Genomic DNA, 25,253 nt, shown 5'->3' with positions numbered 1-25,253 from the left:
CCGGGAGCACGACTTACCTACCCTGTACCGGGCGTAACGAGAACCCCTCCAACCCCCCAGCGAGGGACGGGGGTTCCCTTGTCTCTGCCGGGGAGGAGCAGCGTAGGGGAAGGCGGCGGGAAAGCTGGAGAGCGGCGCTGGAGGCGCGCGGCCTTCCCTCAGGATGTCGCCCTTCGTTGGGGCCGCGGAAGCACCGGGAATGACCGCCTGCGGGTTTGCCATCGCTCATTCCGGGCAGATGGGAAGCAGGTTGGGAAAAAAAGCTTCCACACAGCTATTTCTTCCTCAAAGAGGATGAGTGCATTTCTGTGACAAATCTTTAAAATGTAAAATATTTAAGTTTCTTTCCATTTTTTTTTAAATTCTACAAATGTGAAGTTGAGAAAAATCTATGGCTTTACATCTTATGTAGAGCATTGATCTGCCCTGGGAATGATGGAGCGCAAAATCACATCCATCTTCCCTGTGTAGAAGTCATTATAAATGTGCACCCTAAAAAAACCCAGAACGTAGTGAAAAATTACTGATAGAGAATGAGACATTGAGTACTTAACTAAGAGCTGTGATGTAGAACCTCTTCCACCAAAAATAAAAGCACCTGTCAGAGCACACCCCTGAAGAAAGAACATATCAAACACAGCAGTTTGGGGGAACTCAAACCAGGAAGGGCGATTCTGAAGGCCTGAAGAAATGTCAACCAGTAGTAACAGTGGAGAAGGAATTGCTTTTAGAAGGAATTGTACTGGGTACTGTTGTACTGCTGAGTATTTGTTTCATAGTGGGTTTTTTAACCTCATTGGTATCTTCCCAGCTCTCCTCCATTACTTGCTCCTTCTCCATTTCTTAGTCCTGCTTTCATGGTTATGTAAAGGAGATAACCATTTCTAAAGTCCCAGCAGAGCAGAATTGCTTTCCAGATATTTCTCCTCATGAACTGCACCTTCAGCACTCCAGTGTCTCTTCCTCTCCTACCCTACCCCCATAAATACAGTTTTATGTGCAGTGGGATGACTTGCAGTGATAGATGATCCCCTCCAGGACATGGAACACATGGATTTAGAAGTCACCTGCAAGAACCGCCTCATCTCGTGTAAGTTGCTGGTGTGTTAGATCTGTAGAGATCAGTTTTAGGGTGAGGCTCTATTTCTACAACATGCTTATCAAAAAAGATCTACTACAATATAATCATCAAAATACAAGAAAAATAGTATTTTAGCCTGGATTTGTAACTCTCGTTGTCGAGGAAACAATTATTGTGCTAAATTTCACCTTGAGGGAAAGGAAGGCAGGGCATCGTGATGTATTTCTGTTATGGGAAGAGCAAGACTTCCAAAGAGATACAGACCATGCCCTTTGGTAACAGGCATTCATCAGTAATAACGCTGACTTCTGAAATGGTACTTGCGTGGCGAACTGACTAAAATCACTCCTGCACTGGACATATAAGAACTGGGCAAATTTGAAACAAGATTCCCTCTTTTTGATGCATGCTAAGTATATCAACGCTGTAAACACGATTTTCTCTTCAACGCGTGTGTGAAAGGCAGCTACACTATGTTTGCTCTGTAAATTCAAGTGCTGCTTTATTTACTTATTTTGCTTCCATTTTACTTATTTAGAACAATTTCCATATGGTGACATGCCTTTAATAACACTTATGACTCAGAAATACTTGTCAATGTAGTCAAACAATGTCTATTGACATGAGTCACTGAAGTTAAATAAATGTTATTAAGAATGAGACAAAACAAAAGGCAAATATATATATATATCTCCAGCAGAATGATAGGGATCATCACCATTTGATCAATCTTCCCTGCGAGTTATATCTGCAAGTTACTTTGAGGTAGCGCTAGAAAGAAGCTGTTGGTCCAAGAGCATCCCTGCAAAAGAAACATTCATGGCTTAAATACCATTTAACCTTTTTGTACCTTTTTAAGTACTCTCTACCCTTTTTTGGCCCGTTTCTTTCTCCCTGTTCACTGACTGCAGGATTAGTAGCCCCTCAAACCATCCTACTAAAGCCGCTCTGTTCAGAGAGGTGATAGAAAACAAAACCACTACTCTTCTTGGAGAAATTAGCAGGTTTTGAATAAAGGCACTATCTATTGCACCTAGGTGCAATGAAGAGTTTCTAAAACCTATACTAGATATTCTTGCAAAAAAAACCAAAACTTCATCAAGCTTAAAAAAAAATAAAAACCAAAACACTACTATATTTCAGCTGGGTAAAATGGAGACAAAACAACTGGAAGAAGTGAAATACTGTGGTGTTGAAAAACTTGCTTCCAAGATTTTTTTATTATTATTTTTACTGGTTTTTTTTAAATGCTCCCACTGCAATCAGACCTTTGTAGAACTGATGGCAGGCAGCATATGATGTGTTTGGGTCTTTGCATAAGCTACCTAATGCAGACTGGTAGTTTAAGTTCACTCAGTAAAAAGCCTAAGTAATGCATTCTCTAACAGTTCTGATGCATTCACTTTCTCTCGTGTTTGGCATTCATGGGCCAACACACCAATACAGGAAGAAATTCTGCATTCAGGATCCCTTCACAGTAAAGAACGTACACTGCACACACCACCTTGGTCCCACATATGCACTCCTAACTGGAAAGAAGAATAAGCTAGTAAGGCTCAGGAGACAGAAAAAGAGGTCAGAGACCTATTTTAGAATATAGTGTCACATGGGCTGCAACCAACACACTCTCTTCCCTTGTTTTTCTTGTATATTGACTGGAAGAAAACACACCCCCAACATTTCTCGGATTTGGTGAACTAATGGCCCAAACAACCTCTTCCATTGCGTTACGTAAACAGTGCTTTCACTATATAGGCACCTTACAGCCCAAAACAGAAGGTGCATGTACGTCTGAAAACAGCCTCTAATGCAGAATGTAAAGACCTTGTTAATAGGTAGAGTCTGTGTAAGTGGGGTGGATACAGACTGTGGCTTTTTTGAGGTTTATGTACTGTGGTGATAGTGTCAGACTAAGTGACATCACACAGCTACATAGGCCTGTTATTACATAGTTCACACACAAATCGACCTCCCAAATGCCAAAAATGAGCACAGATACTCCATAGTATTTCTGCTGAGCCAATGCACATCCTTAGCATCACTTTTTTAACTGTTAATGCAAAGTTGCAGCAAGTAATTTGTGGAAAACTTTAAGTATGGTGTTAGGCAATGCTAGGCAAGCCGCTTTAAAGCGGGGTAACACGCAGGCACAGACCTGGAAGCTATCTTGCTGCTTGTCATGATGGTACTTGCTAGATACAAAATCCTTAGCTCAGCAGCCATTTGTACTACCAAGCTCAAGCACCACAGCTACACACTCTGACTGAGGTGGCATGAAATCCCATAGAGTTTTGGAGCTTTAACACTCCCATCCAAATTCAAGGGGCCTGCATCTAGTATCTTGAGTCTCCTCCCTACTGCAGTCCCCTGCAACAATTCTACACACGCACACAAGTGCCCCCTTTCCCACCCAGATCCTCTTTGCTTATTCCACTTTCTGTCACATTCTCATTGATCTCTCTATCATCACCCTCCAAAGACTCAACAGTTCATGTAAGGGAAACATTCACCCAAGAAATCCATGTTTCCAATACCCTACAACTAGCTCTCCCCAAAGCAGGGAAAGAGTTGCTAAAACTATGATGCTACTCCCTCTGCCTAGATGAGTTTTGTTGTTTTTTTGTTTTTGGGTTTTTTTTTGCTTTCTGTCTCCTCCTACACATACATCTGCACAAAACCAAAGAAGAATGAACTTCCTATCACACTCCAAAAGCCTTTTCTGTTTTACAACATCTGTATTTCATGGGTGAGACTTTGAAAATATTCCTAGCTGAAGAGGGAGCTTGTGGTCAGCAGTCAGAAGTGACATGCAGGTGCTGCATCATCACTCCGCAATACAGTACTTGTTTTAAATTTGAGATCATATAGATTATGACCACCACTTCAATTACATTGTCATAAAAAAGCCAAAGACCTTTACTCCTATCTGCCATCATAGCAATTATGGTTTAGATTGCCCCCAAAACACACATGGCAGTAGCAAAGTGTTCTGACTAGCTTTAACAGCTTCCACAGCTATTAGCTATCATAATTTCTGCTACTTTTCCTCTTGGAAGAGTACTCTTCGGTTCCCAGCCTAACTTATTTTATTATTATGTACATGAAGTAGTAAGTCCTTTTGCATACACATAGGCTTAAGTAGTCCCTATGACTGAAAAATACTTTATATCCTTTCAAGATGAGAACAGTTTAGAGGAAGTCACTCAGAATTTGCTATCTTAAAGCAGAACTTTTCTCATTGCTATTGCCCCTGATCTCCTTTGACTTGAACACTGAAAACTGTCATTCTACTAAAATTTTATAACCTCATTACCATAAAACACCTGAGCATGAAAACTGAACAAATTACAAAGATGTTTAAGATAGTAACAACTCTTCAACTGAGTTTCACCCTAGGACAGGTTTTTGTTCCTGTGGGGTTATTTTCCCTCCTTTAAACCAGAACTCCAAGAGTTTTTAGGTTTAAGAACATGTACTATGTTGCACCAGTTTCCTTCTGTAAAGTGTCGGTTGAGAAGGGCAGGAATGAAATTGGTCAGTAGGGATCAGCCTTAGTCTTTGGAATGTTTGCAGCTATGGCAGTGGAAAGTTTGCCCTTCTGTATGTTTAAAATAATGTATTGATAAAGCAATTCTAGCTGACCTAGCAGATCACAGTAGTACAGTTAGCACCAGCAGACTGCAGGAGAAAGAGTGGGCCCAGGTGCTCCCATAGCAAACCATGGGAGTCTCTCCCAAATACACAGATAATGTAAGAAAGCATGCCAAGTGCTTGTAAAAGATTGCCTAGGTAACTTGGAAACCCATGAGAGCTGGTTTTTGCTACTGTCCTGATGCCCATACCAAAGACAGAAATACCCCTACTGCCTCCAGCTAAATTCCACAAGCCAGAAGAGAATGTGCTTCACATACATAAGTAAAATCCCTTGCTGGCAGGTTTGCAGAAACAAAATTTTATTTACACAGGCAAGTCTATCTTTAGACCCCATTGAACTCTTTACATTTCTAGAATATTTACATGATTTCAAGATGCTTCAAGAGTAGAGTGATGATCAAAAAAAAAAGATTACAGAAACTGTCAAAAGCATAGCAAAAAAACCCAACCTATCATTGTGCTTTAAAACTTATGATCTAGAGTAATGTAGAAGAAATGTAATTTTAGCACCTTGGTCATAACGGTCATGCTATATAAGACACTTAAATAGCAGGGGGGATGTCAGAAGTGACCGTATCCAGAGGTTGCCAGTGACAATTCATCAGGGAATCATAGAGTTCTTCACTTGTCTCCATAAATTGTCTGTTCATTTCATCAACATCGAAGTAAAGCTGTGGATCTGAAAATAAAAGCCTGGTAAGTACAAGTGTCAGATCTTGGTAGGCACACACACAAAAACCTGCCATAAGTGCCTAATAATTTTTTTTTTTTTTAAAACTAAATTTAATGGATTTAATAGTAAATGTAGTAAGATGTTTATTCACCTAGAATTTTAACAAACTTGGCAAGTCCAGCTTCTTTCCCAATTTGTGTATTAGAATGTTAGGACTATATTGATATTTCAAGATAAAGAGCAGATTTGAGGATAATTAACCATTAAACTTACCCAAATTCCATTTAATTCATTTCTACTACAATGTGTGTTACACAGGATAATGTTTCTGAATACTAACACAAGATGTCTCTACGCAAGGAACTGTCTGCAAACCTTCCAGGCCAAACAATTCAGTTTTGTGTCAAATCTTTAAGTGCAAGTTGAATCCTCCTTTTTGGACCCGCAAAGTAAGATTTACCTCAGGGTGTGAAAAATGAAGCTTTTGCTTATTAATGACTTTAACATAGAATATGCTTAGCAGAATCAATACAAAGATATAACAAATTCTGTATTACACAACTGCTACTGTGAGGCATTGTCGATGTCCCATTCTACTTGATGTGGTGTACACTATCAGCTCTAAAATCCTACCTCATCTCAGCTATAACCCATAGAAGATCCCACTATATCAGCTGAATTTCCAAGACATCCTTCATCCAATAGTCATTGGATTGTATTGTTAAAGGGCACAAGTATGGCTAAATTTAAGTTACAGTAATAGAATCATCATTACCTTCAGTTATTAGGTCATCATTGATTTCAGTCATAGCTGAAGTTTCCTTAAAAAAAAGGAAGAGAGTCTCAAATTTAATCACAATCCATCTCAGGAAGCATCACAAATCCAAAATAATTTTGTAGTCCCAAACCATTCCCTCCTCCCACAACTACAAGACTAGATAGGGGATTTTTGTGTTTGTTGGGGAGCATTTATTTGTTGGTTCTGCTGGGTTTTTTTAGTTCTTGGTTTTTTCGGCTTTGTTTTAATCAGAAAAACATAGTATAGCTCAGGTTGGAAGAGACTTATGGTTGTGATTGAAAAATTGGGCAATTTAAGGTAAGACCATCTTACATTAATTCTTTACTTTGCTTGAAGCAAAGTACATCAGAAAAACAGGAGGAGAGGGAGCCTACACAATTATGGTGTCAGAACTGTAGTTTGGCATACATGAACAAATAATGGTGTATAAATCTGTAAGTCTACAGAGGCACTACTTAAGCACTTGAAAGATACCTCTGAATGAAACCTGCTATTCTAACCTCCACACTAAACAGAAAGCATGATTGCAGCTTTAGGACTTTTTTTGCTCTTACAGAACTCGTACAGCTTATTCATGATTTTTTTTTTTTTCTTTAAACCAAGTGCATAGCATCTTTACCTCAAAAACAGCTGGAGCCATAACAGCATCTCCTAAAGAGCAGTCTCCAACAGCTTGCATGCTATCATAGGGAGTATAGGAGCTGTAGTTGTAGTCAGCATAAGGATCATAACCCCACTGTGAGTAGTAGTTCTGATAATCTTGGTAATAATCATTATAGTTGTATGACTGGTACCGCTGGAATTCTGCTTTAAGTCTGAAACATGAGAAGTTATATACAGTTAGAATCTGAAAACAAACTGTAAAGCCAGTTCTGAAGTTAAACAGTTTGCCAGCTTATACATTTCGAAGCTTAAAAGGAAGCTTTTCTGAGTAGTTGCCTAAGCAACAAGTTAAAGTCACAGACAAGATCTCCTGTTTATACAGAAGCAAATGCTCTCACCTTTGCCCATCCCAAAAGTAATTATTTCATGGATTAACTTGAGCCATGACACTTATCTGTACTCATTTTGAGTGGTTTTAGTATCTGTATATGCAAGCTCCTGATGCATCTTTGTGCTCTGCTTAAACTAATTTACTAAGACCAGAGACATTTATCAAGCACAGCTGCTTTAAAGATGCATTCAGTCTCAATTGGCCCTTCTATCTTTTGTTTGGTTAATATTAAACCTTATTTCCAGAAGCAATGGGGTGAAGTCAGATTATCTGGTTCAGAGCAGCATCTGACACTACCTGCCAGTTTGCCATGTCTACCTCCACTTGCTCTATTTTTAGTCATGAAGCATTCAACAGTGAGACTATAGCTGTCAGGTGAAGTCAGCACTGCCGTTATCCAGTATGAAGCCCAATCAGTAGGAAAATGACAAAACTCATTGGTTCTTAAGACCAAAGGGCCAGTTGCTGTTTTCACTACCTCCCCTCTCCCGAGTAGATTTTCTCAGGGACAACTTCACACTATAGACAAGAGTCAATGCACAAGTGTTGTCTGTACTAAAACAGAGGTACGCTACATGAAATACATTCAGATAACTCAGCTGCACACTCAAAAAATTCTCTATGTTTAGGTATTTCTTCACTGATTATGTAAAGGGAGACCTCCTGTGTTTGCAAAGTCCAATTTCTCTGCATCTCTACTTCATTACAGAAGAGTCAGATCTAGGCTTTTTTGCCAAGAACACAAACTAAAGGAGCTCAGACAGAGTTTCCAATATAAATGACTTAGTAACAAACTACTCTCATGGCTGGATATTTTGACACTAGGAAAGCATAGTACTCAGCCATTCAGGAACAGGTAAGTGGTATGTATTTTAATACCTACATTTGTTTCATTACTATAAAGCTACACATACATTCTAATAAATAGGTATTCTGTTGTCTTGCTACTGTAGTAAACAAATGACCAGATAATGTCTCAAAGCCTTCTGCTTCCAACTTCTCTCCTACATACATCTCTGTAGGAAAGAAAAGTCTGAGACATGTTGACATTCTTCGGGATAGAAATAGGTATCCCCACTTCTGCTTTGTGACCTCTTCTTGTTTTCAAAATAATTTAGAGCAATGCTCTCTTGGGTAAGAGCATTTCCCTTCTAAAGCAAAGGGGCAGTATCTGCAAAATTACCAAGGGTAAAGAGAAATAAAAGCTGTTATTTTTACTATTTCATAGGACATACAAGCTAACGTCATGAATATACTGAAATTGTTTTATATAAAGTTCTATTTTTTCTGTATCCTGTATTAAAGTTTATGAAATTTGGCATTAAAGTTCAGAGACTTGAATTGCCCTAAGTAACTGAGGGAACTGAGCCAGCAGAGTTAAAAACCCTCTCAAAATCAACCAACTTTAAATTGCCTGCTGCCCCAGTATCTCCAAAAGCAAAAAACAGGATTCTAAGCAAACTGTTCCAGTAACATCTCCTTTGACTTTTCCTCCCCTATATTCTGTATTTTTCCACTTATGAGTTCCTTCCTCTGACAGCCTACTGTAAAACTAGCTATGTGCTACCTTGTCTGAACTAGAGGGAAAGGTCTGGAAGAAAAGCTCCCTAACACAAACTCCCTTGTTGTCCCTTCTACCTTCTTCAGGCCCAAACCTGGAAGATATTTATGAATGCATTCAGCTTGGCTACTGTAAGAATTAAGGTTTGTTACAACAGCAACTAAGCCCAAGGTACACAATCTGGCTAGACTCAGAGTTGGATTCCCCCAGCAATCCTGAAAGAGATTGATGAATCAGGAAGTCAAAACATAATGCTTCTGTATTTTTAGTTTTGTAGACTGCATCATGTGTACAGCCATTATTAGCAAGGGCCACAGACTTTACAAAGGCAGAGCTACAAGAATCTGATTATTCAGAATTACTATATTAATGCACAACTCATTTGTTACCTTTTAGAAATTCCTATGCTCAGCCGGATTCGTTTTCCCCCCAGACCTGGTGCATTCTGGCAGTCTTGCAGTGCCCTCATCTGATCACCTTGCTCACCAAATCTGACAAAGGCATACCCTCTACAATTTTCAAAAGGGAGAAAAAAATTCTAGTATGCATAACAGTTACAAAGCTAATGAATTCAATTTCTGTCTTCTACAAAACCAGAAGATAGTAGCTACTACAGCTTCTATTACCTAAGCAACCTCTCTGGCATGTGCACATGCACGTAAGATGCTTTCGCTAAATTAAAAACTAGGGCCAGAAGCAAAAAGCTTGTTCTTTGATAGTTTTAAGATGCAACTTGCTGAAAGCCAGCGAAATAATATATTTTCATTGATATCTGCATAAGTAATCAGATTCCATATTTCTGCACTTACAGCAGCTAATTTATCAGTTCATATTAATCCACTCCTATCACTGTACAGCACTAATATTCTTTTTAGACTTGTTTTCTCTTAAGTTTTTCAAATTAGTCTATTACAGCCAGCATTGTTTGAACAGCAAACTCACACATCCCTGCTTGACTCACTGCCTGGCCAGTATAACTTCTGCTAGGCTTTATTTACTTGTATTAATAGGTTCAGTCTCCCAATCCCATAAGATTTGCCAGGCCTTATGCTTTTCTCATGCATGTAAAAAGAATTTTGTCTTCAGTACTGCAGATGACTAAGCAGACATGCTGCTGTATGCAAGCACACCAGCACGTATTTCAGTGCACAGCTCTCCCTTCTCCCACCATCTTAATTTCTTACATGCAAATACGCATGTAGCTAAATTGAAACCGATGTTAACTGCTTAAACTAACCAGAAAGCTTTAGAAGCACAAGAATTTGTGCTGATAAAGTAACACTAGAGACTAATCTCTCTTCCTGCCTCTGTAGAAAATGCAGGAACAGTTTCAACACAAGATCTTATATATTACTTATAGAAGCAAACATATTGACAGTATTACAAATTTTCGCAGGCATTACCTGGAATATCCCAACAGGTCTGTTGCTATTTTGCAGTCAATACATGAGGGGTATCTCTTTAGGAAATAGTCATAGAGCTGGAAATCATCCACTTCTGGAGTAAGTTCCCCAACAAATATTGAATAATCTGGTCTTTAAAAAGACAAAGGAGAACAATTGTCAAGTTTGAGATTAAGGTAGCTGACTGCAGTATTAAGGTACCTAACATACAAGCAGGTTGTTATTACTGGATAAATAAGGAGCTAAAATCTGAATAGAGTTGTTAACTGCAAAGCTCTGCTGAGTAATATACAGAACTGCAAAGCCATCACCCCAGCATAAAGCTCTCAATTTCTCTGGGTCCATTCTACCATTTTTGCAAAAAAAGCATTTCAAAGACCCATTTTATAAAAAAAAAAAAAAAAAAACTTTTACAAGTTGGTTTCTAAAAGAAATAATTGTCAGGGGAGAACCGCACAAAAATACCAAGAAAAACTATAACTCAAGTTCCAGCCATGATTCAAAAGAGCTGTGACTATCTTGTCACCATTTCTCAGTGATTATGGGAGAGATGAACTATAAAAAAGAAAAACCTGTTCTATTGGCAATACATTTCCATAAGCAATACTTAGTGTACAGGCACCACATGTGCCATTTCAGGATTTCAAAAGTAAGTGATAGCACTCACTGGTCACTATCAATTTAAACAGTCAAGGGGGCAGAGCTTCTCCTTTCAAAAGGTCTTTACCTGGCTGAACTACTACTAGGGACAAACTCTATTCTTCCTGGTTTTATTTTGTTCTTTTTCTTCCGTTTCTTCTGTGGTGTTCTCCACCAGCTGTAGGCCTGGAGACATTCTCTTTTTTTCGCCATTAAGTCCTGTTGGGAGAAAAAAAAATCACCTTTATAGTATTTAGCCTTATTTACATTCCTCCCTCCCACTCCCCATCACCACAGGTGATTTCCCCATATTCACCTTGCCCTTGAAAGAAGCCTGGGGTCCCATTTCTCCCTCCGCCTCCCATGAGGGAAAGCAGCCTCTGGGGAAAATGCCTGGCAAAAATAACAGAGCCAAAGGATTGTATGAACAGCCATATTCCCCTGACTTGTCAAGCTGGCTAAAGGATCGACAGCTTCCTCTTGGAATTAGGGAAAAAGCAGATAGCCCTTCGATGTTGGCCAATCCTAAATGTTCATTAGCTTCGGGACAGGACTGCGTTCCACTTGAGCTCCAGGACTCAAAAAACTCTGCAGCAGCACAGTCTGAGTGATGAAGAGGCAGGGAAATCACTCTTGCCTAGAAGGGATCTCAGCTGTCTATCTCCCCTCACCTAGGAATTCTTCTTCTCTTATGTGAGATGCCTCTCCTCACTACCCAGCTGTGAGTCGCTCTCCCAGGCCAGGAACAACAGGAGGCCGATTAATGGAATGTAAGGAGAAAGCAGACCAGGAACAGGCACTAGCTTGGCTGAGGGAAAACTCAAACCCAGACACAATGCCAGGAAGAAAGAGGCAAAAAGAGTGCCTCTTGAAGAAAAAAAAACCAAAAACCACCAAAAACCCAAAAACCACCATGAAAAAAGGAAGTGAGTTAACTAAAAAGAGGAGGAAAACAACAGCCATATTAACACAGGTTGCCTCCCTCGCTTAAGTTTCTGAAGAACAAGGATGTCCAAAAATAAGAATGGCATTTCGCAGCATTTTTTACTTACGCAGGCTTTAGTGTTCTTCCTCTAGAACACCTCTACATACGTCTTATATAGAGAGTGTTATGTGCAAGGTCCTTCAGAAGAACCCGTGCTCAAGTAATCCAAACTGCAAAACTTAACGTTACGCCCCCAACCTGCTTCAGTTGATACAATTAAGTGTCCAAAGGACAGCCACCAATTACCACATTACCAGAAGAAATCATAGGACTAAAAGAACACCCAACTCAGAGCAAGCTAGCTATTTCAGCTTTACATTTACTAGGAATTCTGAGTATGGTTCCGGAATCCATTTAGGCACTGCAAGCCTGAATTTCTGACCAAATGATCTTACCTGGCTTGCCATGGTTCAAGCTCTCTTCTGCCTTTCTCAAAGATGACGGCTGCGCAGGTTGACTTTATTGCACTCCTTCAGCAGAAAAAGATGTGGGGGAGGAACAAGAAAATAAAGAATCTTAACCTTGAGATTAATTACTATGAAAGATGTTCACCCTACCTTATGTGTTTAGAATTATTCATTCAGAACTTAGAAATTTAAGTCCTGACTTGTCACTGCTGAAGCAATGGAGGTTAAAAAAGACATACAGCCAATGGGATTATGATTAGAAGTCACCTACACTTTCTTAAATTATAGTAGTCCACAAAATTTTCCCACTGTCCAAAGCACCAGAAAATTACAGAAATTTTGTCACCTGTACCTTACCCTTATTTCTGAAATACCTACATGAATAATATAGTAATTGAGAAGATCCATGTTCTAAAATAGTTAAAAACAAGGCAACAGATAAATGCTTCAATATGTTTTGTACAACCCCTCACTTTTCCCATTTTAGCCAAACTAAAAGTTGATTTACTTGTACCACAGATTACATAGCTGAAAACAAGCAGTGGTACTTCCTATGAGCTAAAGAACAAGAGAAATAGAAGAGGGAGGAGAGCACAGTAAAGGTAAACATGATCTTTCTCTGCACCTTTTCTTGGGCTCTCTCAGAAGAGAGAGAACTCTTTTGCCTCTTCCATATACACATTTCACTCACTACCAATGAGTTCGCAACAACAAATGACCTTTTACCACTGTCACTAAACCAGTGGATACACTTTCCTGGAGAAGTATGTACCTCTTTGTTAAATTCCATACCCTTTTTTAAGCTTTTTTCCCTAGTCATCCAACAAACACAAATCAGTGCAGAAAACAGTTTCACTTGCAAAATATTTTGCATCTACTTCTATACACAGCTATTAATTTACCACTGCTGACTTTTTACACGCAGTGTTGCTCCTTTTACGCAGACACTTAATTGCTGAAGTTTTAATTCTCACTAACATGCAAGAATTTAATGTTTTACATACTGGCTGGTCAAATCCACATTCACACAATGCAATACGTAGTGTTTATAATATCTTAAAGGCTTGCCCACACAAGGGAACAGTTCAGAGCACTACTGAAAATGGATTAGGCTAACTTAACACAGGATAGCCATATACCGTTAATTAGAGCATCCATGTACAGCATTATTCAGGAGAACTATGCACTTCATCCCTACACCCATTCTGGAGCCAAGAATGTAGGCAAGTACAAACACGCGCTTAAATACAGGCATATATCAGAGGGCATATTAGCATATGCCCTCTTACTAAACCTGTGCTCATTATAAAGAATTATCAACAGCAGGTTTTTTCCTGTTAAAAGACAGCTATTATTAATTAAAAAAAAAAGTCAAGCATTTCTTTCCTTAAAAGGAAATTAACTTCTCCACGCTCTAAACACTGAAATACTAATTCTTGAGTTTACAGGTGCATTTTTTTTTTTTTAAACTTACCACTCTTTGTGTGGATTTAACAGAAGATGGCACGCGCTACAAAGCAGTTTTATTGCAAAAGGCAATCAGAAGGCAAGCAATGCAATTGTTTCCTGATCAGAGTTATCAGACTTCTATGTGAAATTGTGTTTTTATACTCTTTCGCTGTCTGATCTTGACTGTTGCCTCTTGATCTTTTCACTGGAACACAAAAATATTGAAAAAACAATTAAAAATGCAAATGTTCACATCATATTTTACACTTGCCTTAAGTGTAGCTACAGTCACAGCTGGCTTCTCATTAACTTTACCCTCCAGAATTCAAATACCTCCTTAATTAGATTACACGCGCATTTTACCAGCCCGTTTATTCCACTTTTTTATTATTATGTTTTTACTGGCAAAAAAAAAAAAAAAAAAAATGTTGATTTAGCCATTTACAGACAAAATCGCCTGTAAAAACCCAAGCATAAGACAAGCCGTCCCCTTTCTGCATTAACTCCGCTCTCAGGAGGAGCTGGGTCAGGTCGTCAGGCTGAGGGGGCAAAATCTCCCAGCGCGGTGGCCTCGGCCGAGCCGCCCAACGGGCCCCCAAGGCCCGAGCCGCAACCACACCGCGCCGTGACGCATTTTTTTTTTTTTTTTTTTTTTTTAATCAGCCACTCGGCACGACGGGAAGAACCACGGCACCCAGCAAGAAGTGCGCCCCGCCCGGCCGCGGCCCTCCGCGGAGGCCGCGCTGGCGCCGAGGCGCCGCTTCCCGTTTATTGTGCTACGCGATAAGAAAAAAAAAAAAAAAAAAAAAAGTAAAAAAAATAAGAACCCCACGACGAAATAAAACAAGGCCGCAGGCGCCTTGAAGGCCTCAGCGCGCCGTTGGGCCGAAGCGCCCCCCGCGCCCGGTGAGCCGTTGGCCAACGCCTCACCGGGCGCGGGGGGCGCTTCGGCCCAACGGCCGCCCCGCAGGCCCAACCGCCCGTGAAACGGCGGCTCTGGGTCAATACAGCCCACCCCCACCCCACCCCCTTTCCCGTTGCGCAGTAGAACGGTTCGGATCCCCTTTCCCCACTGGCAGCGCCCACACCGCGGCCTCGGTCACCACCGCCACCACCCCCCCGCCCTCCGCCCCGATTCCGGCACTAACGTCTCTCACCCTCCCCGTCGCCATAAGCAGAGGCGCCAGCCCCGCTTCCGCCCCAGCGAGGACCCCCCTCCCCCCCCCCCAGCGCGGGCTGCCCGCCGCGGAGCCTGACCCGCGGAGCCCCCGCCCATCCCCTTCACCAGCGCTTCCCCCTACTCCGGCGCAGGCTCTCCCCACGAAGGAGCGCTGCCGCCCGCCAGCCGCGGGGTCAGCCCAACCCGGCGCGGCGGGCTCCGGCGCAGGCAAGGCGGAGGACGGACGGCGGCAGGGCCCCGAGCTGGCGCCGTGCGTGGCGAGGCGGATGGAGCTGGTAGCGGGCTGCTACGAGCAGGTTCTCTTCGGGTTCGCCGCCCGGCCCGCTGAGGTAACGGGGGGACGGGAGAGAACGGAACGCGCGGCGGCCGTTAACGGCGCCCTAACGGCTGGCTGGCCGGCCGCCCTGAGGGGAGGAGAGCGCGCCCCCAGTACTCACCGACTCGTCTCCCCGCGATGGCAGTAGGGCCAGGCGGCGGGTGGGCTTTTAAAGCGCGGCGGGGGCGGGGCAGCCTCCCGCAGCCTCAGGCTCGGCCCCTCGCTGCCCCGGGCCGGGCAGGCGGGAAGGGCCCCCGGGAGCTGCGGATCCTGGGAGGTCCGGGAAGCGCGGGGGGGGGCTGCCTGGGTGCTGAGGAGCTGTGGTGCCAGCTCGTTCCTCAGCCGGTCAGGGCGGAGAGGAGGATAAACAGCTGCGCAGGGGATGGATGCCACATTATCTCGGGGGGGGGGGGCGGGGGGGGCTGGTGCCAGGTGGAAGGCGTGTCTGGAGCTTGCAATGGTGGAAAAAGGGAGAATACGCCTCGGTTGTCCCCGAGGTCTCTCCCTGTGAAGGTATTTTCTCACATACAGCTTCACCTAAGCCCCAACACTGAGCCGGTTTGCACACTTAAATCGTTCGGACTAATCTCCTAACAGCACATTAACTCAATAAGATCCCATTATCCATATAGCTAAGTATAATTCCTTTGTATTTTTCACATTTTACTTTTTCAGGTTTTGTTTTAAAAAAAAAATAAATTACAGGATGATGAAGTTGAAGCTCACTATGGTAAGCTTCAGAGAGACCTGTTTATTTTGTATTTCATTTCCAGTCCTGGACAGTTGTGCCTGATTTTACACATCATGCCCACTCTGCCTCATTGTCAGCGGTAGCGGTGAATAACAGATATGTGGTCACTGGGAGCAGGGATGAGACAATCCAAATCTATGACATGAAAAAGAAGATAGAACATGGAGCGCTGCTGCAACACAATGGTAAGGGACCTTTTCTTCATAAAAAGCATTAATGATAGAAACTTATAGCTGAAGAACTGGCCCTTGCTAGAAGAATAAAATTGAATAATTTTTTTAATAAATCTTTAATAGTGATGGTTTTGCAGCCATGATGGTCTGATGATGCAAGCAAGGTAAGCTTTTGAGCATAAATATCCAAAATTAATTTTGGGTATTAGTCCACAAATATAGCTGCTTCTTCCAATTATTTTTAGATTTAACCATTTAAGGAGTTATGGCCCACAGATGTCTCGTGAAACATTTTTGTTCTGCCAGGACAGTTTATGTAGACTATGCCTACTCCCAGCAACCATCTTTCCCAGTGTCTTTGTCCTGCAACAGACGTACATGAGCCACACGAAAGACGGAGTTTGTGTGTGAGAGCACGTTGCTGCTGCCAGAAGAGTTAACCTGGTACATTGCCCACTTTATGTGCCTCTGGATTACAGCTGTGTAATATGTTGGTTAATGGCCATCCAAATAAACATGTTTGGGTCATTTGTAGTTCAATCCCGCTTGTCCTTTTTCTCCTGATAACCAAGCAGTACCTGAAGCTAGACCAAACATGGTACCTGTGTTCAACTCACGTATGATAAATCTGGTGCTTGTGGGAAGCAACACATCCAGTAAATTCAGCTGTGTGTCAAGAGCAGGGCTTTGACATAGGAACATTCCTTGTCACTGACAGAAGCTCTGTGTCACCTGCGCCACAGTGGTTGAGTACTGCTGTTTCAGGGAACGGACCAGATGGAATTCAGACACGTATGGCTATAGGGGGGCTGACAGAGCAATCAGTGATTGAATATAGCAAGAAAGTTTGGGGGTTTTGTGAAGAAATACTCGGGAATTAATTTGGATTTTCCCAAGGGTAGGGTAGTAGCTGGCAAGTTTTGATGCTAGAAGCTTCTCTGTTAATTCGAACATTCTCTGTGTGATAACTGCTCAGAATGTACAACATTGTTACTAGCTCCAGTTTGTATTTCTAGGCACAATAACTTGTTTGGAGTTCTATGGTACTTCGCATCTACTGAGTGGAGCTGAAGATGGACTAATTTGTATCTGGAACACAAAGAGATGGGAATGCCTGAAATCCATAAAGGCACATAAGTGAGTTTCTCAAATCTGCATATTCACGTGGGTTTTCATGTTTATTTTCCTTGTAAATAATCTATGTGGCTAATACACTGTTTGGTTTTTATCAGGGGGCACGTGACATCTCTTTCTATTCATCCTTCTGGGAAATTAGCTTTGTCGGTAGGAACAGATAAAACATTAAGGTGAGTTGAAACTGATGAAAGAATGCTGAGAATCATAATTCAGTAACTCTTAGTAAATTGTTACAAACAATTCAGTGTTAGGAGTTGACCATGTAACACTGATAAAAAATATTTGGACATGAAATGGTTCAAAGATCCATTGGTTTCTCTTTTTAAGTTCTAGGTACCAGCAATATTTTAAAGTCTTTAAAAAACAGTCCTTGCTGTTTGTAGCTTTTAGTTGTGCTCTGACTCTTTATAGTCTCTTGTAGACATATAAATACATTTGCATTTTGGAACACAATTTGTTTAAACTTCTGAAAGTTGTCAGATTCTGTTTAGTGTGAGAAAAGTAATTTTTCACTTGGAGTGCGTACCTGTTGCTGTATATTTTTTTAAATATATAAAATGCACAAATATATAACAGCACAAATTGGTATTGGGCTCTTTTTGGGCTCTGCGTTGCAAACGGTGGTTTATAAAATAAATATCACCAGTTCAACAAGCGATAATATGAAGTCATCGTTTTCTCTTGCATTAAGGCAGTAAAATGCATAGAGATGCTTAAAAGCTTCCTTTGGATGCCTCATGTCAGCATGTAGGCCTTCTTTTTCACTGTGCTGTTTTTAACCAGAATGCACATTATCTATTGTTGTCTTTCAGAACTTGGAATCTTGTAGAAGGACGATCAGCCTTTATCAAAAACCTGAAGCAAAGTGAGTTTATCAGTCTAAATCCACTAGAAAAGTGGAATTAGATAGTTTTATTTTTTGTGTAAAGAAAAGTAGACTGAATTAATCAACAAGTCAGTTAATTGCAAGCAAATTTCACAATGTCTTTTTTACGCATGTAGGCAAGCATATGTAAGCTTACGTCCTTAATAATAATCATTTACCAAAAGGAAAACATAGTGACACTAAAGTAATTTTTTTTCCTTGAAATTTAGTGTCAAGACATTTAAATAATTTTGTTTTGTTTTTCTTTATACACTTCTAAACATTTAAGATGCACAGTTTTACTTGCTTATTCTAGGTTATTTGATTTTTTCCTGATTTTCTCTCAGGTTTAGGTAGAAAACAGTGTCTAGCAGCTTCTAAAGATTCTTACTTTTAGATTCTTATGCAATGTAGAGTGCAAAAAACCTGTGTACGTGTATATAAATGTATCAATGTGTATACAGATGCCCACATAATTAAATGGTCCCCTGATGGAGAGAGGTATGTGACTGTGATAACAAATAAAGTGGATATCTACAACCTTGACACAGCTTCAATCATTGGCACTATCACAACAGAGAAGAGAATTTCTTCACTTAGATTTATTACAGTAAGTACAGAAAAGAAAAGTGCTGGGAAATTAACTGGTTTGAAATACATGAAATTAATCACACTTGCATTTCTTTTTTTCCCATTCCAAGAATTCTATCCTTGCCATAGCTGGAGATGATGAAATTATAAGGTTCTACAGCTGTGACTCTCAAAAATGCCTGTGTGAATTTAAAGCTCATGAAAACAGGTATTCTATATTTGTTTACTATTTAAATATTTATCGCAATGCTGTGTTCTCAGTAAAGTTCAATGACTTGTGATGCTTAGCGTATTTTGCTATTGGTTTTGGTTTGTGAAAAAGTTAAATTTATTGTGAAAGTGAGTTTATTTATGTGCTAAATTAGATATTTGGGACAGACTTGTTTGCTTTTAGTATGAGCACAAGTATGTGCTGTCCATGCACATTAAAAAAAACCAACAGGGTATGGAAATATTACAGTTCTAAATTTATGAGAGAGAGTGTGTGTGTGTACACATGTGCACACAGAGGTACACACTTCTGTGTGTGGTCTGTGCATTTCTGAAATCGTGTACCAGTATTTTCCTGCAAGACCATCTAAAGAATGTTTAACAAGCCTTTCCAGATTCTGACTTTTTAGAATGCTTAAATAAAACAAACCACTTGTAGTCAGTCCAGGCAATAGGAGAGTAATCACATATTCTCTGTTGTTGTGGAATACCAAATATTTGTCCAAATGCTGCTTTTAATTCATCCAAACACAAAAGCATTAGCTAAAATGTCATTGATGTGGTTAATAGAGTGTGCTTAAAAGTATTAAAGTATTCTGAACTGACTCCTAACAAGCCTAGCAAAGGCAAGTGTACTTACTGTAAATGACAGCACTCAAAATAGATTACTGTTCCAAGTTCCTGCTTGTGGGTTTTCTGTTCAAACTGATTTTTAGACTGTTGCCGATTCAAATTTAATTTCTGTCAGTTTAATGTTCTGAAGTGAATTGCTATGCTATAAAGTAACAAAGTATTACATTTTTTTCCCAGAATAAAAGACATCTATAGTTTTGAAAGAGATGGACAACATGTTATTGTTACTGCATCCAGTGATGGTTACATTAAAACGTGGAATCTGGATCTTAATAAGGTTGGTCTATTAAACTGCTTGTTACATTTATGGAAAAATATCAGACAACCAAAATTGGAGACAGTTCTATTGTAAAGATTATTTTTAAATCACTGAGAAAATTTTACTTGAAATCTGGATGTCTTGGTCTTCCTCCATGTTGTGTTCAGTAGAGATGTCTATGTCTATGCACATATTTTTATGCACTTGTATATTTTTCTATGTTTGTAATGTTTTTTAAAAACAAACTATAAAAGCTGATGATATTACGGAGATTTCATCTCCTCTTTATGTAAAGCCATGCTTCCCTTCAGCATACCCTTCCTTTTCCCTTCTGGCCCTACCTGGTCAGACTTTTGACTATTTAATCAGTTATATATGTTCTAAGGACTGCTGTGAATTTTTGTAATGTTGTTGACTGTTGCTACTCTTAAAAACACAAGCTCTAAGGTTTGGGAGTGGGGTGGTTGTTCATGTAGGCCTTTTGAAAAATTCAAACACAATGTACTGGGTATTTTTATTTCTTGTATTTTCGAACAGTTCTGAGTAGCACGGTTCAACAAGGAATCATGTCTTACCTTTAAAGTTTCCCATGTTTATTGTTTGCTCTGGGATTTGTCTTTTAAAACCATAATTAGATTTTTTTTAAATTTAATGCCTAGTAATAAAGGATCTAATATATTCCACTGGAAGTATCTTGAATAGTTCAAATAAATATCTCTCAACATTTATGCACTTTATATATCTCATCTGAATTTGCCCATTTTTAATTTCACCCCCACTGATTATTTTTATACTTCTAAGTACAGTAGTGAAAATTCCTCTTTTCCATTCATCTCAAATTTCTGTTCCTCTTGTACATAATTGACAAAGTGATCAGGGAACTCTTTACCTTTCTCTGTAACACTGTCTTTATTTTGACCAAATGTGTGATTTTATTCCTGTGCAGGCAAAATTTTGTAAAACTTTGTATAACTCTGTGGGCTGCTGTGTCCAGCGCTGTGAGGTAGTTCCTGATGGGTTGCTGCTGGTATGCTGCACGTGTATTTGTGACACTTTATCCCCTGTGTTGTGGTTTAACCCCAGCGGGCAGCTAGGACCACACAGCCACTCCTGCATTTCTCCCTCTTCCCCCTCCCAGAAGGGCAGGGAGAAGAGGGAAAAGGAAAGGAAAAAAAACTCCTGGTTTGAGATAAAGATGGTTTAATAGAACGGTAACAGAAAAGGGAAAATAACAGCAACAACAACAATAATAATAATGGTAAAAGAATATACAAGATTAAGTAATACAACACAAGTCACTCTCTCCACCCAGTGAACTGGTTGCCCAGCCCATCCCGAGCAGTGATCGTGGATTCTTGCCCCTGCCCCAGCCAACCCCCATTTATATACTGAGTGTGACGTCTATGGTACGGAATATTCCATTGGCCATTCCATTGTTCTGTCTGGGCTCCTACTCAGCTTCTATGGGAAGCTGAAAAAGTCCTTGAATAGTATAAACATCACCTAGCAACAACTTAAACAGTATGCATTATTGACGTTCCTTCCATATCAAATTTGAAAAACAGAAACCACTAGAAAGAAAATTAACTCTATCCCAGCTGAAACCAGGACACTCTGATATCTGTAAACTCAAGTATTGCCAGAGCTGAGTGATAAAATTGCAGTTAAGCAATTTGAAACACACTGTGAAGACGTTACTTTTAATCAGCAGCCTTGTCTTTGTGAGAGAGAAAAGGAATCTGATCCAGTAACTTAATTCGAATTATTTTAGCTGTACCAAAAATATCCCTGTTACTCTGGAGAAACTTCTGAAACCATTTTTTTTTGAGTCTATGATTCATGTAGTTTCTCCCCTTGTTTGACTTAGCCCCATGTGCCTGAAACCCACTGATCCTGATTATCAAAGTATGTTCTTAAAGCCATTGGGAGATTTTTTGTAAAACCACCACTGAGGAATGGTATTAGTACTGTAACAATGTAACCATTAACCAGTATACAGCCTCTTCTAAATATTGTTGGGCACCAGATACTTCTAAATATTGTTGGGCACCAGAAATGAAGTGGAAGGTGGGCAGTAAGATACTTTCTCACTTAAAATACTTCAGTAAATTTAAACAGAAATAATGTTTAATTATTCTTTTTCTATATTCAGATTAAAGATGAGCCATCTTTACTGTGTGAAGTCAATACCAAAGCTAGGCTGACATGTCTTGCAGTATGGCTTGACCAAGCTTCAGAAATGAAAGAAAATTCTGATAAAGCTGCAACATCATCTCAAGGTAATAGAACTGTGTGTATTATTGGTTGTTGATGTGACTGTGAAATGGAATATACTAAGTGAGAGGCTTTTACTATATGGATTGGAAAAAGTTTTGGGTATCTTGAAGAATTGGGGATATAACACGGGCAAGTGATACAGATATCCTTACCCATCTGATAGTGTCTCAAGGTTGAACATATGTTGGAGGACATAAGCCGCTCTTCTATTATATGAAAGTTTTGTTTCTCTCTACTGGAATAACATACTGAGGAAGACACTGCGAAGCTTTTGAGACCAATAGAAAAGAATAAACAGTTTGATAGAACTGCATGTCCTGTTTTCCTATAAACAAGATTAGATACAAGGCCAATGCAGCTGGGCAAACTTAGTCTGGCTGAATTTTTTTTCCTGTTCTTTTCCTGTATCATAACTATTTACATATTTGATCTTTTGATATTTTTGTATCACAGACAAAACTAGCATAAATAGCACATTTCACTGTAAATAAAAAAATCATTTATAACCCCTTTTTTACAATGAGATACAAATAAATCTCTGTGCCATTTTAGACTACAAAGACTGGATGTAAATACCAGGGTGAATAATTTCTTGCTTTTTTTCAGCAAATGAAGATGAAATATCATCAATACTCAGGAAAAAGAAAGTTTGTTGGACTGATAAAAGTGGTAAAATGGTAAAAAGAAAGAGAAAAATTACTCCAGAGAAGCAAAAATTGGAAGCTCCACTGCAAAAGAAGAAAAAGAAATGGAATAGATCAGCATAAAGGCAGCTACTTTCTCTTCTGAATAAAAAGTAAATACTGGTGTTGCTGTAGTTTTTTATAAGGATGTAAACCTCTGACAGGACATATACCTCTGAACTGACCTGTTGCTTAAAAGTAGTGAATGTTTTTACCCTAATAAACTGATTGTTCTGGGAAGTAGCAAAAGAGATGGCAAGTTTTCCAAAGTGAATGAGGCAAAAATAAATTAATAATATGCAATGTTTATATTTTTCTATTAATAATAACATAGACTTTTAAACTAGCTCTGAAAAAGCTAGATAAAATTATAAAAATACCTGCTGTCTCAGTTACATTATTATCTCACTTAAATACATATTAAAAGCACATACACTTTTTCATTTTAGTGTTGAAAAGTTACTGTTCATTTGACTGAAAACATCATCTGCCTTTATCATGCATGACTTTTCCTACTGTAAGAAGGAACATGTTAAAATTACTTAAAATATGATGATCACATTCCATTTATACATTCACAGAAAAGATACCTTCTAGTTCTTGACATGGAGTTATACATAGAGTGTATAAGCAAATGTTTGGGTTTTTTACCCTGTCCATACTTCATGCATTTAATTTTTTTAAAGCATTTGCTTTAAGATTGAAATCTACAGGAAAAGAACAGAAAAAACCTCTGTTCAGAATATGGTACATATTTTTAGGTGGAAGAGTTTATATCAATAAGGTTTTACCTTCTCTTTCGTCTTCCCATAGTATTTTTTCAAGTTCGTGATCTGAGCTGTATTGTTAAAAAAAATCTTAACATTTGAAATGTTTGTCATGCTGATAAAATGTCACCCATCTGTTTTGCACTTAAACAAAAAGTGAATTCCTGACCTTCTCAGTCAGTGGGAAAAGGATTTTATCATAAGTCTTATTACAAATATACAGTGGGGAAAACAAAGTTGAACTGGAGAGAACAAGGTCAAATAGCTGTACTAAATGTTCTCTTTATTTCTTTCAAAGTAAGGCATTTTAATGTTGTTTTCTGCACTACTGTTTTCTGCACTACTGGAGTAGTCATTACTTCTGGTTTCAAAGAGTAATTGGATTATGCTTCATTCTGATTCACTTCAGTAATAATTTGTTCCCCCTTATGTAGCAAGAGAAAGGTAGAGAAAATCAGAAAAAAAAAGATTAAGCCAAATCTGGAGACAGGAATGCAGGCTGTCTTTGGGATGTAAAATAGCATATAATTCCAGATCATCTCTCTGGATGCTCTGACACCAAAACAAAGTGACCATCATCAGTTGCTGTATTTAGATGAATGATCACAACCCCTTCTCTGAATATAGTTGATTTAGCTGAATATATATTTGATTTATATGACCTGAGTTTAATTAAAGGGATTTCAATTGTACTTTAGTTTGAACTTGCACAGCTTTTAACTTTAATAATAACCTGAATGTGTATGTACACAAACACAGGCAAATAATACAGGATTTTAAATAGTTTGTAGACGTGGCAAGAAAGGTACCAAATCAGATTTTTAATTGATAACATCGCTCCTGTGGTAAATATAGGACTTGCAAAGTAGAAGCTTAAATAAGAGAATTATGTAAAGTGTTTTCACTTGTAAAGTGTTACGTCTATTTTATAGCGCTTATCTTATGTCCTTGACAAAACGGCTGCCCCTACTAAAACAGTTTTTATTGTTTCAATTTTTAAATACATGAGCTCATGGCCAAGGAAATCACAATTAAAGAAGCAAGCTCTCATGAGCTCGCATTTTCTATACTGCGAGTGAATGCTCAGCTACTAGTACCTGGCAAATATTTTTCGTTGTTTTCTTGTGCACATCTTTTTCAGAACATATTTCATTCTGGTTTTCAGGGAACTGCTTAGAATGATAGAGGGGAGGCAGCAGTGCAGAGAGAGGGGAGATGTCAGCAGTGAGAAAGCTCTTCCTGTCTCAGAAAGGGTGACCGTGCACGAAACCTGTAGAGTAGACGGAGCCATGGCTGCAAGAAACACCAGCCTAGTGAGCAGCATCTTAGCTGGGCCTCACGTGAGTTCAGCAGCTCCAGCAGCTGTGGACTTCTTCCACTTTTACTCCTTGCCCTCTTGGGGAACCCCAGTGCTGGATTACAAAGCAGAGCCCAGTGAAACTTGAACTTCATAGCTGTTACACAGCTTGAACGGAACAGGGAACCCCATCCTTAGGTTTGTGTTGGTTGTGGCACTTTCCAGGGAGATAGGAGAACTATATTTAAACCACTTAGGCCAACAAGGGAATTAAACTCTCTCCACTTTCTGACTGTTAGGCTAATTCATAAAGATGGGAAAATTCAAAATATCGTTAGAGAAAGCTGCATTTTGCAGAAAGCACAGGCCTCCCATGTTTTGTGCCTTCTGTTAACGGAGAGGTGCTGAAGCTCTTCGGCTCAGGGACCTGGCCGGAGGAGTGCTTTTTCTTTCTATATGTTTAGATGTC

At 39.7% G+C, this 25,253-nt stretch overlaps 2 protein-coding genes across 13 annotated transcripts; one reads left to right on the top strand and one right to left on the bottom strand.

Moving 5' to 3' along the window:
- Positions 1-1,560: 1,560 nt before the first annotated feature.
- On the bottom strand, positions 1,561-15,435 carry LOC141464146 (tRNA selenocysteine 1-associated protein 1-like). 11 transcript variants are annotated; one of them, XM_074146902.1, is made up of 11 exons: positions 15,263-15,284; positions 13,671-13,850; positions 12,185-12,259; positions 11,121-11,197; positions 10,893-11,023; positions 10,166-10,297; positions 9,152-9,271; positions 6,827-7,022; positions 6,184-6,229; positions 5,246-5,414; positions 1,561-1,883 (listed from the first exon to the last, which is right to left on the bottom strand). In XM_074146902.1, the coding sequence occupies exons 4-10, from the start codon at positions 11,148-11,150 to the stop codon at positions 5,278-5,280; spliced, it is 792 nt and encodes a 263-aa protein (XP_074003003.1). In that variant the 5' UTR covers positions 11,151-11,197; positions 12,185-12,259; positions 13,671-13,850; positions 15,263-15,284; the 3' UTR covers positions 1,561-1,883; positions 5,246-5,277. The 11 variants fall into 11 exon arrangements, with proteins under 11 accessions (XP_074003003.1, XP_074003001.1, XP_074003007.1 ...); XM_074146900.1 differs by lacking the exon at positions 15,263-15,284 and adding an exon at positions 14,803-14,873; XM_074146906.1 differs by lacking the exons at positions 11,121-11,197; positions 15,263-15,284 and adding an exon at positions 14,803-14,836.
- PAK1IP1 (PAK1 interacting protein 1) lies at positions 15,065-23,162 on the top strand. 2 transcript variants are annotated; one of them, XM_074146896.1, is made up of 10 exons: positions 15,065-15,154; positions 15,915-16,077; positions 17,082-17,202; positions 17,298-17,372; positions 18,015-18,067; positions 18,532-18,677; positions 18,769-18,866; positions 19,679-19,778; positions 21,913-22,039; positions 22,644-23,162. In XM_074146896.1, the coding sequence occupies exons 1-10, from the start codon at positions 15,092-15,094 to the stop codon at positions 22,802-22,804; spliced, it is 1,107 nt and encodes a 368-aa protein (XP_074002997.1). In that variant the 5' UTR covers positions 15,065-15,091; the 3' UTR covers positions 22,805-23,162. The 2 variants fall into 2 exon arrangements, with proteins under 2 accessions (XP_074002997.1, XP_074002998.1); XM_074146897.1 differs by having other exon boundaries at positions 15,817-16,077.
- Positions 23,163-25,253: the final 2,091 nt, after the last annotated feature.

This window comes from Numenius arquata, chromosome 4, assembly GCF_964106895.1.
Source record: "Numenius arquata chromosome 4, bNumArq3.hap1.1, whole genome shotgun sequence".
NCBI classification, from domain to species: domain Eukaryota; kingdom Metazoa; phylum Chordata; class Aves; order Charadriiformes; family Scolopacidae; genus Numenius; species Numenius arquata.
This window is presented reverse-complemented; position numbering and strand designations above follow the sequence as displayed.

What these genes read in the sequence shown, in the direction of transcription:
- LOC141464146 (XM_074146899.1), bottom strand. Translation starts at nt 11,150, where the DNA reads ATGGGACCCCAGGCTTCTTTCAAGGGCAAG. An exon ending in AGCATAGGAATTTCTAAAAG is followed by an intron (nt 7,023 to 9,151) that starts GTAACAAATGAG and finishes CTCATGTTTCAG; the next exon opens with ACTTAAAGCAGAATTCCAGC. An exon ending in TGGCTCCAGCTGTTTTTGAG is followed by an intron (nt 6,230 to 6,826) that starts GTAAAGATGCTA and finishes CTTTTTTTTAAG; the next exon opens with GAAACTTCAGCTATGACTGA.
- PAK1IP1 (XM_074146896.1), top strand. Translation starts at nt 15,092, where the DNA reads ATGGAGCTGGTAGCGGGCTGCTACGAGCAGGTTCTCTTCGGGTTCGCC. An exon ending in AAATCCATAAAGGCACATAA is followed by an intron (nt 17,203 to 17,297) that starts GTGAGTTTCTCA and finishes GGTTTTTATCAG; the next exon opens with GGGGCACGTGACATCTCTTT. An exon ending in AGCTGCAACATCATCTCAAG is followed by an intron (nt 22,040 to 22,643) that starts GTAATAGAACTG and finishes GCTTTTTTTCAG; the next exon opens with CAAATGAAGATGAAATATCA.